Source organism: Camelina sativa, chromosome 8, assembly GCF_030686135.1.
Source record: "Camelina sativa cultivar CO46 ecotype springtype chromosome 8, ASM3068613v1".
NCBI lineage: Eukaryota > Viridiplantae > Streptophyta > Magnoliopsida > Brassicales > Brassicaceae > Camelina > Camelina sativa.
In genome coordinates, this window is record NC_141887.1 from 29,786,823 (window position 1) to 29,800,738 (window position 13,916).

At 40.0% G+C, this 13,916-nt stretch overlaps 1 protein-coding gene across 1 annotated transcript; it reads left to right on the forward strand.

Moving 5' to 3' along the window:
* Window positions 1-24: 24 nt before the first annotated feature.
* On the forward strand, window positions 25-7,476 carry LOC147940615 (putative WRKY transcription factor 19). Its single transcript, XM_087461484.1, is given in 21 exon segments — window positions 25-274; window positions 477-579; window positions 658-811; window positions 930-1,525; window positions 1,617-1,781; window positions 1,903-2,604; window positions 2,741-3,008; window positions 3,010-3,174; window positions 3,176-3,298; window positions 3,300-3,488; window positions 3,490-3,678; window positions 3,680-3,820; window positions 3,914-4,210; window positions 4,295-5,373; window positions 5,529-5,619; window positions 5,746-5,808; window positions 5,882-6,039; window positions 6,146-6,218; window positions 6,323-6,373; window positions 6,701-6,814; window positions 7,060-7,476. Coding segments are annotated over 18 exon segments (4,671 nt in total). The 5' UTR covers window positions 25-274; window positions 477-579; window positions 658-811; window positions 930-941; the 3' UTR covers window positions 7,279-7,476.
* The last annotated feature ends 6,440 nt before the right edge of the window (window positions 7,477-13,916 follow it).

Genomic DNA, 13,916 nt, shown 5'->3' on the forward strand with positions numbered 1-13,916 from the left:
AATAGATCTGTGACTTTTTTTTTTGTTTTTTTTTTATTTTAAATATTCTCTTCTCCAGTTTTTTGTTTGATAATTCTGGGGATCGATGTCGGAGAAGGAAGAGTCTACCGGAGCGGCCGACGCCGCTAGTGATTATTATCAGAGAGTTGTAAGTTCCGGTGAAGGGAATAATAGTAGCTCGAGTAGTGATGTTGACGCGAGATTCAAGCGGAAGAGCTCCACCGGTTTGATGGTTTCCCCAATCGCCGTCGGTGTCCACCGTATCATCTCATGGGTTAGTTCCGGTGGTGATTCGGATGTGAATATTGCTGGCTGAATTGCTTTTATTTTGTGTTCTTCTTGTGGGGGATATGGATTTTCATGCTCTGGTTTGTTTTCTAGGCTAAAAAAAAAAAAAAAAATAATTTTAAAAAGGTCAATGGTTATGTTTGTTGTTGCTTGAGATGATGATTTATGTTATGTTTTGTGTGATGCAGAATTGAAGCCTATCTCGAATCTGTCAAGGACAAGTTTCAAGATGATAAAGAGAAATATGACACTTTCCTTGAAGTCATGAAGGGACTATAATGATCAGAGCCGGTAATGCTCTCTTCTTTTTATTCTCACAGCATGAAAATGTAGTATACACTTTTTATTGTTTTCATTGTTGTTTGCTAGAGATGACACCAATGGCATCATAGCAAGAGTAAAAGATTTGTTCAAGGACCATGACGACTTGCTTTTGGGGTTTAATATCTTCTTGCCTAGGTGGTACCAAATAACTCTTCCGCCCAAGGATGAGACTCCTGTTGAGTTTCTTGACAAGTTCGAGGTATGTGTCTACTACTGTAGTAAACCCATATACCTATTTCGTCATGATCTAAACAGATAACCAAACTTTTTGGGTCTTTTCACAGTTCTTGTTTTAACCCGAAACTAATCATTTGCAGGGACCATATGGAATGACATATCAGCAAGTTGTAGCTCAAGCAGTTCAAGGAATTCAAGCCCATGTCAATATGCAACCTCAAAGCGAGTATACTCACTCCTCTGTGGTTCAATCATTTCCAACGGGTCAACCTCAGATACTTACCCTAGCTCCGGATTCTTCATTACCAGCTCACAGTAGTACCTCAGCCTCAGGTATAACTACTATCCAGCACGGGTCAAAACAGCCTCTAATTGTTGAAAAACGAGTTGATGATGGCTATTACTGGCGGAAGTATGGGCAAAAGAGTGCTAAAGGCGAAATGTTTCCTCGAAGCTATTACAAGTGCACACATCCAGGATGCCTTGTCAAGAAGAAGGTTGACAGATCTGTTGATGGACAAGTAAAAGAAGTCGTTTACAAAGGTGTTCACAATCACGAGCCTCCTAAGCGAGGTACCACCACAAATCTAAGTTGGGGTTCGATACATAACAATCGTAGGAGTTCTGGATTGGCAGCATCACAGTTCAGCTCCAACAAGCAACAGGAAGCAGCAAGTGACAGTGAAGAAGTCAACAGTGGAGATACTGCTGAAGATGAGCCTGAAACCAAGAGAAGGTAACGTTATAAACTCTGTTGACGATTAATAATCCTTTTTTTTTTTTTTTTTTTTTTGGTTTTTTGAGTGGATAGATCATCGAATGTGCAGAATTAAAGAAGTTGAGGATTGGGAACCAGCTGCTGCTACTTCACATAGAACCGTGAGAGAGCCTGTATTTACTGTCCGAACGTTGAGTGAAGTTGATCTTATAGATGATGGATTTAGGTGGCGCAAATATGGACAGAAAGTTGTCAAAGGGAATCCTTATCCGAGGTATACACAAAAATCATCGACTGGTGTTGCTATTACACTCTTTAAATGGTGGAATCAGTCGAGCAATAATAGCTTTATGTCTCCAAAAAATTCTTGTTAATATTCTTTTTTTGGCCCGTAGGAGTTATTTCAAGTGCTCGAAAGTGGGATGTGGAGTGAGGAAACATGTACAGAGGTCAGCAACTGACCCAAAAGCTGTAGTGACAACATATGAAGGAAAACATAACCATGACCTTCCAGCAGCTAAATCAAGCAGCCATGGTAGTGTCATCGCAGAGAATAGTGCGAACTTTGCAAGTTTTCCACCAACGTCCTCTAAGAATCTGCAAAACGCTGAATTAAGCATTGGCTTCCCAAGGTCTCAGAGCTTGTTTGTAGATGAAGCATTAACTGATACAAGTGATATCTTTGGGCCTCCAAGCACTTCTGTTACATTTTCCGCCTCTAAAGATTATGATGTCGTAATCATATACGGAAGAGGAGATATAAGCAACGATGATTTCATTAGCCATCTTCGTGCTTCCCTCTGCCGGAGAGGGATTTCTGTCTATGAAGAACTTAATGAAGGGGATGCAATTCCACAATGTTGGGTTTTGATCATACTATTAACAAGCACATATGTCCCTTCGAACCTCTTACACATTCTTGAACGCCAACATACAGATAATCTAGTGATATATCCGATCTTTTACAGACTATCACCATATGATTTTGTCTGTAACAGCAAGAATTATGAGATTTTTTTTCTTTTTGACGAGCCAAAAAGGTGGCAGGATGCGTTGAAGGAAATAAGTCAGATGCCTGGCTACACATTGACAGATAAGTACGTGGTCCCTGGGTTCTAAATGTAAAATTGGATGAATTTTTTACTTGGCAAAATAAGGCTATAGAACTTTAATATACTATCTTCTCTTTCGTCTGATATGTGTCTTGTCTACTTTATTCTTAAAATCTCGCAGGTCTGAATCTAATATTATAGATGAGATTGTAAGAGATACTTCAAAGGTGCTATGTTATGGTGATAAGGTGAACATGATTGGGATGGATATGCAGGTAGAGGAGATTTTGTCACTTCTGTGCATTGAGTCTCTAGATGTTCGCAGCATAGGTATATGGGGTACGGTTGGTATAGGAAAAACAACCATTGCTGAAGAGATCTTTCGTAGAATCTCTGTCCAATATGAGACTTCTGTCTTCCTTAAGGACCTTCACAAACAAGTTGAAGTTAAAAGGTCACGATGCTGTGAAAGAGGATTTTTTGTCTAAAGTTTTAGAGATAGAACCTCATATTATTCGAGTATCCGACATTAAAACAAGTTTCTTGAGGAGTCGGCTTCAGCGTAAAAGGGTCTTTGTCATTCTCGATGATGTGAATGATTACAAAGATGTTGAACACCTTTCTTGGGAAGCTTAACTATTTTGGTCCAGGAAGCAGACTTATCATGACCCTCCAGAAAATAGACGTGTTTTTCGTACTATGTAAAATGGATCATGTATATGAGGTCAAGCCATTAGATAATTCCTAAATCCTTGTTACTTCTCAATCATGGGATATCTCAGACTGTTTTGTCACCTGAGGTTTACAAGACAATGTCACTTGAGCTGGTCAAATTTTCGAATGGAAATCCGCAGGTTCTTCAGTTCTTGAGCAGTATTGATGGAGAATGGAATAGGTTATCACAAGAAGTTCAGAATATATCTCCCATTCCACATTCCAGGTATATATGAAAGAAGTTGTTGTGGGCTTGATGACAACGAGAGGAGTATATTTTTGGACATTGCATGTTTCTTTAATAGGATGGATAAGGACAATGTCGCAATGTTGTTGGATGGCTGTGGTTTCTCCGCACATGTCGGTTTTAAAGGCCTTGTTGACAAATCACTGTTAACAATATCACAAACACAACTTGGTGGACATGCTCGGTTTTATCCAGGCAACTGGTCGAGAAATTGTTCTCCAACAATCAGCTGACAGGCCAGGAGACCGCAGCAGGTTGTGGAATGCGGAAGATATCAGGGATGTATTCATAAATGACACTGTAAGTCAAAGTCATCTTAGTCCCTCTATTATGTAGTCTTGTAAGTATGTTCCGGCTAAATTATGGCTGAATATTTTTTCTCTTTGTTTTCAGGGCACATCAGCTATTGAGGGCATTTTCCTAGACATGTTGAATCTTACATTTGATGCAACTCCCAATCTGTTCGAGAAGATGTGTAACCTTCGACTGTTGAAATTGTATTGCTCCAAAGTGGAAGAGAAGCATGGCGTATATTTTCCTCAAGGTCTTGAATATTTGCCAAGCAAGCTAAGGCTTCTCCATTGGGAACATTATCCTTTAAGCTCCTTGCCGAAGAGTTTTAATCCAGAGAACCTTGTAGAGCTTAACTTGTCAAGTAGTTGTACAAAGAAACTTTGGAAAGGAAAAAAGGCAAGATTGAAGATTTTGTACTACCAATTTAGTCAAAATATAGTAACCCATTAAAGTGTTGCTGATTTTTTCTCTCTTTTGCAGAGTCTGGAAAAGCTTAAAAGGATGACACTTAGCTACTCCTACCAGTTAACTAAAATCCCAAGACTTTCAAGTGCGCCAAATCTTGAGCTGCTTGATCTTGAAGGCTGCAACAGCTTGTTGAGCATTAGCCAGTCCATCTCTTATCTCACGAAGCTTGTTTTTCTGAATCTTAAAGACTGCTCGAAGCTGGAGAGTATTCCATCTATGCTTAGTTTAGAATCTCTCAAGATTCTTAATCTTTCTGGCTGCATAAAGCTAGAGAATTTCCCGGAGATTTCACCAAATGTGAGAGAAGTGTACATGGGTGGAACTATGATACAAGAAATTCCGTCATCCATTAAGAACCTGGTATTGCTTGAAAAACTGGACCTGGAAAACAGCAGACATCTAAAGAATCTTCCAACAAGCATCTGCAAATTAAAGCATCTTGAAACTCTAAATCTGTCAGGCTGCACAAGCCTGGAGCGGTTTCCAGACTTGTCGAGAAGGATGAAATGCTTAAGGTTTTTGGATGTAAGCAGGACAGCCATTAAAGAGCTACCCTCCTCCATATCATATCTGACTGCTCTTGAAGAGCTGAGATTCTTAGACTCCAGGAACCTCTTAAAATTCCCAATTGTTACCAATCCCAATGCCAGTTTTACAGAGTTGATGCCTCCCGAGTCGAATAAGATGGATAATTTAGGTACTCCGGCAGATGAGGAAGTAGTTGTTGGTGGTCCGAGAGAGAATAGGCGTGGCATTAAGGGGGTTAGACCACCAGTACTTAATCCCCCTATAGCAATGAAACGACCTCCCATTCTTCGAGGATCATCTTGGGATTTCCTTACGCATTTCGCTCCAAGTGATGAAGAGAAAGCCATGGAAGAGAAAGTGGAAGCGGAAGAAACGGAAGCTATGTTTATCCAGTTGAGGGATACAGAGGGATGCTCATTCACTACAAACAAGGGTGACTCCTCAATGACAGTATCCAACACGTCGTCTGTTTACGCCTCCGAAGGATCTATCATCACCTCTTGGCAGAAAGGTCAACTTCTGGGACAAGGATCATTGGGCTCCGTGTATGAAGGCATTTCAGGGTAAGTCTTACTTGTTGCTAATGTTTGATAAACTTAAAGTCAGATACTTAATTCACAAATGCTGCGCAAAGTTATACTAACAAAGCGAGTTTTCCTTGTGTCTTTGGGTGATGCTGACCAAGATGCTTTTTGATGGATGTTTATGTTAAATGTAGAGATGGGGACATCTTTGCTGTCAAGGAAGTTTCGCTATCGCTACTTGATCAGGGAAGTCGGACACAAGAATGCATTCAACAACTCGAGGGGGTGAGATATACTTGGTGTCCTGCTACCGGCATCTTATTTTAATATATGTAATATTGTGTCCTTGATCTGTTAGAAACAGTTTGCTAATCCTCCTTACTTTTACCACATTTTCTATTTTATAAATAGGGGATTGCACTACTTAGTCAGCTTCAGCATCAGAATATAGTGCGATATCGTGGCACAGCTAAGGTATGATTTCTGGCTTTCCTGTTTTTCAGTTGCAGCTGACTCATAAAACATAAACGCATTTTGCTGTTTGCAGGACGAGTCGAATTTTTACATCTTTCTTGAACTAGTAACCCAAGGATCCTTTCAAAAACTCTACCAAAGATACCAGCTTAAAGACTCTGTAGTTTCCTTGTACACAAGACAGATTCTTGATGGTTTGAAATATCTCCACGATAGAGGTGTTATACACAGGTTAGACTAGTAACCTCTGTTTTGATAGCTTTCGTCCATGTCTTTACCAAGCCTTTGATTTCCTGTATTTTCTCGGTCGCTTACATTTCTAATTGATGATACAAAGGGACATCAAATGTGCAAATGTATTGGTGGACGCTAATGGAGCAGTTAAACTTGCAGATTTTGGATTGGCTAAGGTTCTTTTTCCATTAATCAATGTTTAGTCGTATTTGCTCTGAAGTAATAACCTGGTACATCGCTTATTCCCCTTACTTAGTACCTGTGACATTTTGTTATTTAGGTAATCGACATTAAGTCCCACAGGGGAACTCCATTGTGGATGGCTCCAGAGGTAATTATATATTTTAAGATCCTTCCCACTGTTTTAATTGTAAATACAAGGAAAGACATACATATCATAAAAGAAATGTTGAATACAGTTACTCAAATATGTTCCCTCATAAATACTGATGTAGGCTTGATAAGCTCAATAACCCCCAGTTATGATTCCTTCAGGTCTTTGACTAATCTGGAACTAGTTTTAAATGTTATTTATTTGAGTTTATAACCGTAATGTAAGTAGTAATTATACGTAAATGACATGTATATGTATTTCACTTTCATTGTACGTTAGGCTTACTTGTACAATTGTTTCTAAATAACATAATAATTTCATCAGGTTCTTAACCCGACGCATAGTGATGGCTACGGAAGTCCAGCTGATATATGGAGCCTCGGGTGCACTGTGCTTGAAATGTTGACTGGTCAGGTTCCCTATTCCGATTATGAACCTGTAAGTCTTTCAAGATTTTCAAACGTTCTTCATATAAGTAGGGAATCCCATAAAAATCACCAACTGAAAATATATACGAACATTTTGTAAATTTGTACTTCTATTAAAAAAAACATGGACAAAGCATTTGGTTCAGTCTCAACAAGTGACTTTGTTTTGCACCTTCAGTTAGTAGATATATGTTGACATAGTGGGAATTTGGACATTTATCTTATTATTATCTTATTAGTTGTTCAAACACGCAGGTTTATGCCGCGTATAAGATTGCAACGGGTACGCTTCCAGAAATACCTGATACTCTATCGTTAGACGCTCGACATTTCATACTCAAGTGTCTCAAAGTGAAACCGGAAGAGCGGCCAACTGCAGCTGAGCTGTTGAACCATCCATATGTGAGAAGGCCCTTACCATCCTCGAGCTCTGGATCGGGCTTGGGATAAGCATCTCCGGTTCTCCGTCGATGAGGCTAATTTTTGCAGGTTGCCGTCTATAGGTGAACCTTTTGTTTTTGTTTTCATGAGTATATTAGAGTCAAAAACTGTATATTCTAACATTGATGTCCTAATAGTATGAGGAGGTGTTTGTTACAAAGCAAGACTCGATTCCCCTTTCTCATTACATTGTGTCATCAATATATACAAGAGTGTATGAATGACGTGCAAGTAATATCTATACAAATATGGAAACAGAATATTTCATATTCCCTTGTCTATCACTCCCCCGCAGTTGAAGCGTTGGTCGGTATGACGCCGAGACTGTACGAAAAGCGGTGAACAATGGTGTTGGAAGGCCTTTTGTAAAGATGTCCGCGTACTGGTGCGACGATGGGACATGGAGGACTTGTACGGTACCAAGAGCAATACATTCACGAACGAAGTGCAAATCGATCTCGACATGCTTAGTGCGTTGATGTTGAACAAGGTTAGTAGAGAGGTACACCGCGCTGACGTTGTCACAGTAGACTAAGGTGGCTGTTGTCAAGGGACAATGTAGTTCAAGAAGAATGTTCCGGAGCCAGGTTGTTTCTGCCACAACATTGGCGACGCCTCTGTACTCGGCTTCTGCACTGGACCATGAGACAGTGTGTTGACGCTTTGCGGACCATGAAATGAGGTTGTCACCGTGGAAGATGCAATAACCAGAGGTTGAGCGTCGTGTGGAAGGACAACCTGCCCAGTTGGCGTCCGTATATGCTACTAGTCCGGAAGTCTTAGTTGGGTATAGCTGCAAACCAAAATCGAGTGTACCTTTAACGTACCTTAGTATCCGTTTGAGAGCCTTGTAATGAATGTCACGAGGATCATGCATAAACAAGCAGACTTGTTGAACTGCGAAGGAGATGTCCGGTCTTGTAAATGTCAAATATTGAAGAGCACCAGCAAGACTTCGGTAAAGGGTCGGATTAGCAACGGGCGGACCAGCCCCGACAGCGAGTTTAGTGCGTGTGTCGGCCGGTGTGGTGCAGGGGTTACAATGAGTCATGTTGGCACGATGGAGTATATCAGCTGCGTAGTTTCGTTGGTTGAGGAAGAGACAGATGCGTTTCGCGTGATGGCGATGCCTAGAAAATAATGGAGCTCTCCAAGATCTGTCATTTCGAATTCGTTGCTAAGCAAGGAGACAATGCGGTTGAGCAGCTCCGTTGAAGATGCGGTGAGACCAATGTCATCTACATAAAGAAGGAGATAGGCCATGCTGTCGGCGTGGTTGTACACAAATAGTGATTGGTCGCCTTTGCTTTGTTTAAAACCGATCCGACGAGCATACTCTGCGAACCGGTGATTCCATGCGCGCGGAGCTTGTTTGAGAGTAGAGGGAGCGTCGTAGTAGACAGACGTGGTCAGGTTTGTCGGAATCGCGGAAGCCCGGTGGCTGATGCATATAGACCGTTTCATCAAGATTGCCATTGAGGAAGGCATTTTTGACATCAAGTTGGTGTACCGGCCACTGCCGCGAGAGAGATAGATCAAGAACCAGGCGGATAGTAGCTGGCTTCACGACCGGACTGAATGTCTTATCGCAGTCCACACCGACTTCCTGTGATTTCCCATTTGCGACTAAGCGGGCCTTGTACATGGAAAGATTGCCATCTGCACCAAACTTATGCGTAAAAAGCCACATAGAACGCACAATATTAGTGTTTTTAGGCCGTGGTACTAGATCCCACGCCCTCTTTTTAATTTGAGCGTTATATTCCTCATGCATGGCTGGATTCCAGTTAGGATCCTCTAGAGCTTTTAGGTGAGATGAAGGTAGGGGAGAAAGAACGGTGGTATGAAGAGAAAGGGGTTGTCTTGGCTTGGAGATGCCTCGTTTACTACGTGTCACCATAGGGTGCGACGTCGCAGGTGGAGGTCGAGCAGCAACTGGCGGAGCCGGCGGAGGTACCGGTTCCGTCGGAGTGGGTGGCTGCGGAGGTGCTGTGTTTTTGACTGGCGGTGTATAGAGGGGACGAAGGAGAGGCGATGGTGAGATAGGCACATTTGTGGGGGTGACGGAGGGAGGAGTTTGTGTTATTTGGGAGAAAGGAAAAATAGACTCAGCAAAGGTAACATGACGGGAAATTATTACCTTGCGAGTTTGAAGATCAAGACATCGGTATCCTTTGTGATTGGTAGGATATCCAAGGAAGACACATGCGGTGGAACGAGGAGCTAATTTGTGTGATGTGATGGGAAGGAGATTGGGATAGCATAAGCAACCGAAGACTCGAAGGTGAGTGTAGGCGGTGGGCTTGCGAAAAAGCTTGGTATAAGGTGTGTCATTGTTGATGGAGGATGAGGGGAGGATATTGAAGAGGTGAGTAGCCGTCATGAGGGCTTCTACCCAATAGGAAGGTGGCATGGACGCTTGGAAAAGCAGAGAACGAACTCAATTGTTAAGTGTTCGGAGCGTACGCTCTGCTTTGCCATTTTGTTGGGAAGTATGAGGGCAAGATAAGCGAGGAACGATGCCATGTTGTGGGAGATGGGAGAGGAAAGTGTTGTTTTGATATTCACCACCATTGTCGCATTGCAATGCTTTTATGCTGCGGCCAAATTGATTAGAGACATAAGCCATGAATTGTAAAAATGTAGAGAAGACATCAGATTTTTTACGTAAAGGAAAAACCCAAAGAAAATGAGTAAATTGATCAATGTAAATAACATAACTTTTGAAACCCGTGATGCTGGAAACCGGTGAGGTCCAGACATCAGAATGAATTATTTCAAAAGGTTCAGAAACAGAAGAAATAACAGAATCAAAAGGTAAACGAATGTGTTTCCCCAACTGGGCAGCCTATGATCACCGCGGCAGCTAGGGGTTTACCTAAAAGGAATACCTACAAAAACAAAAGGTAGCATCATGAGTAATCTAAGATTACTCATGTGAGTCTAAGATTACTCATGTGAGTCCGCCTAACTAACTGATATATCATGGTTTTTAGGTGTTTTTAGCCATGATATAAGTCTTATTTGTAGAGTCTTTTTGGTATTTTTAGAGTCTTTTGAGTCTTTATAGGATTTAGCATGGATGAGAGCTTAACATAGCTAAATAGGAAGATTTGGAGCTTAATCAAGCATTGGGGCTAAGCTATGAAGTTGGGAGACAAGTTCAGAGACTTGCATCGGTCGATGCAAGTGATGGTGTCGATCGATGCAGAGCCACAAGAAGAATCGGAAGTTTTCTCACAAGTTTTGAAAATTTACAAAACTGCCCCAAAGTTTCCATATTTGCATCATTAGTCCCTGGACGTGTTTTAGGAATATATATAGGATTTTTATAGTCATTGTTTAGACCTAACCTTTATTTTTCCTGCAACCTTTTGAGAGAGAAATCCCTGAGAAATTTAGAGAGATTTTGGAGAGAAGAATCAAGACTCCTTCCAGAGAAGATTCAGAACTCCTTTTCTACTTCTTTTTATCTCTTAATGCTATCTATTTTATTCATGATTTGTGTTCTTGCAGTTATGTCTGAGTAGATCTCTTGTTAGGTTAAAGGCTTTTCATAGGGTTTTTTATGATTTATTAGATCTGTTATTTTTAGGATTCTTTATCTTTCTAGATCTTTATCTTAGGTTGTTCTTCATATTAATTCTTGATTGATAACCTAGAATTAATACCTAGGAAAATAAATTGATATGAGAATATAATTGATTTTCCTGATAAAACCTTTTGATGAGCAAAATTACTTTATGCAAAGAGATTTGATTTAGTGATTTTTTGAACAATCTAAACTTGTTTTTAAAGCTAATTTATTACCTAGAATTTTGCAAAGAGATTTGGATTTTCTGGTTTTAAATTTAGATAATATTTGCAGTGAGAACTGATTTATTTTACAAAAGAGTTTAGAGTTCTAGATCTGATCTTAATTGCTTGAATCATAATTTCTTGATTGATTTAATATTTCATAAATTCCTGAGAAATTCCCTAGGCCTAGCGTTTTTAATTCCTGAATTTACAACACTTTTGAATTCTGTTTTTGCATTGCTTTTAAATTAATATTTCTGTTTAGCATAATTAAAAGATTATTAAATCTATTGTGTGATCTAGAGTCCTTGTGGATACGATCCCTAAGTACTACAATTGATCTCTTAATTTGAGAGAGTAGCTATAGGGTAAATTTGAGCATATCACTACCCTCTAAACAACACCCCAACTAGGACTCTATCAACAAACAAGCAACTAATGCAAGCAACGCATGCATTAAGATAAATCATAGAATCACGCAATCAAACAAATGCTTAAAGAAGCTAAAGTACTCAAATACAAAGTACCTGCACAACGACTCACATTACCACTTGTATGATACTAATAAACTTTTCCACTTTGCCTTAAGGTCTTTAATCTTCTACGATATGGATTTCCCACCAGGCAATGCTTCCCGACCCTTAGCCAAAAAGGCTAGAAGGATCACATCCCTTTCCTAAAACCGTGTATAAGGGACCTATTCCCTTACGGTAAAATTTACTACTTCGTCAAGTAGTGCTCGTTGGTAGCTAACCACTCCGTGCCATTGGGACAATCACGTTATCGCCTTAGCAAGTCTTAACAAGACTAATGACTTAACCCAAAAAATACAAGTATCTCTAAAAACTAAGAATACTTGCAACATAAACTAACAATCAATCAAACAAACATTAGCCATGCACAAGCAAGACTAACACAACAACACACAACAAACTAAAATGCTTCCTATCCTAATAAATAACAAATAAAACACAACATCAAACAAAGCAACTCAAGCTCGTCAATAACTACCAATTATTGACTCGCAAGAAACGAGCAGCATAACGGCTATAACGATAGCATAACCGATTATACTAACATCTAAAATACTCACAACAAACAAATCTCACAATAATAACCACATCAAACTAAACACACAATAATGATCCTGAACTATACCAAAATAGAACATGACCCTAACATGCAACACATACCCTAAGAAATTACGATAATAAACACAGCAACCACACAAGCAAACAAAAACCGAACTTAACCTCACAGAAATTAAGGAAATAAATCCTAGACATGTGCTACTTCACATGTGTTCGGTACTCACAGGTTTAAGCTGAAACTTGGCTTCGTTCACGTCTCCGACTAGCTAGATCCGCGCGAACTCGAAAGCTCTGGATTTCGCATCATCAAAATCCGCTTAGGCTAGGATCTAAAAATAAAAGCTAGAAAGGAAACTGAACTAAGACTAGGCTACTTACCTACAACCTTGCTATCCTTCTTTGAAACTCCTTGAGCTACTTGGAGACTTCCCTTATCTCCAAGAACAAACAAAGAACTTTAACTAAGGTTTTAGGTAAATTTTGGGTTTACTTAAGCTAATGAACGATGGGTGGGTATTTATGCTCATCTAGGGTCGGTGATGAGGTTCATTAGTCACCTAAACAAGTGTTTTTCGTTCAGTTCTCGGCCAATCACATCTCGCCATTCCGTTTTTGACCATACTTATCTAATTCCTATGCCAACACATGGCATTACAGCTCAACCACGCCCTCATCCTATTTTATTGGCTAAGAACAAACCAATTGGTCTCTTATTGACCAATCAAACTCTCCCAACTGATTCCAAGTCCCACTCTCACAAACCGTTAACCGTTTCTCGCTGAAAATATCCCGTTTCGACCAGTTTTATGTGACATTGCCCTAAATATAATTCCTCCAAGAAAACTCTGATTTTTCAAGATAAAATACCCTATTTTATCATCCTTAAGCTTCCCTAGAATCCTCAAGCTCAAATAAATTTAACCGTTTCACTTTTCCTTTCGGTGATCGGCTAAAAGAGCCTCTAGCTACTTGATTTTCTAAAAGAAAATTATTCTAAGCTTCAACTTGATTTTCTACTTCTTGCTATAGCATCCTCAACTTCTTCAAGGTCCTCTTAATTTATTTTATGCTTGACCTTAGCACAAAATTCTAATTCTGCTCCTTAGCGCTCTTCTGAGTAGCTTCTGGGTCAATTCTCTGGAAATCTGAAAACTGACTAATTCTTCTTGACTAAAACCTTTCAAGCGTCTTTTCTGATTTAATCATATGCCTTAGCCCACTGAATGCTTCATTTCTTCCTACCAAACTGATTCTTAGTCGCTGGACTAATTACCGGAAAAATAGCGTCTCTCGCTAAACGGCTATCGGCTCCTGTTGAACCTTAGCGCTGATCCTTAAATAATCTTTGCAGAGTTTTTTGATGTCAGCCCTCTTGGCTACTGATTGACTCTATTCTTTCTTAGAAATTCTCTTCTTCAACAATTTCTTCTCGGCTAGGTCGTTCGGCTATCTTACTGCAAAAGACGCAGTCACATTATTTTTCTGAGTAATAATCTGTCGGGACAAGTGCTCTGGATTCCTTCTACTGAGCTTCAATCATCGTTGTTCCTTTGGTTTTTAACCAATCTTTTACTCCTTTGGTTTATTTCCCTCCTTGGTCGAAAAGTCTTGTTCGCGTCCTTCCCGTATATTTTTAGATTTAGTACGGGGTATTACAACTACGCTTCTAGGAAGTTCCTACAACGATCCCAGCTACAGATCTATGCAGAAACCTGCTCAAATCTCCCAAAAACCTCAAGAACAGCAATAACTCCTTTTCTCTCTTCCTAATTTTTTTCCAGA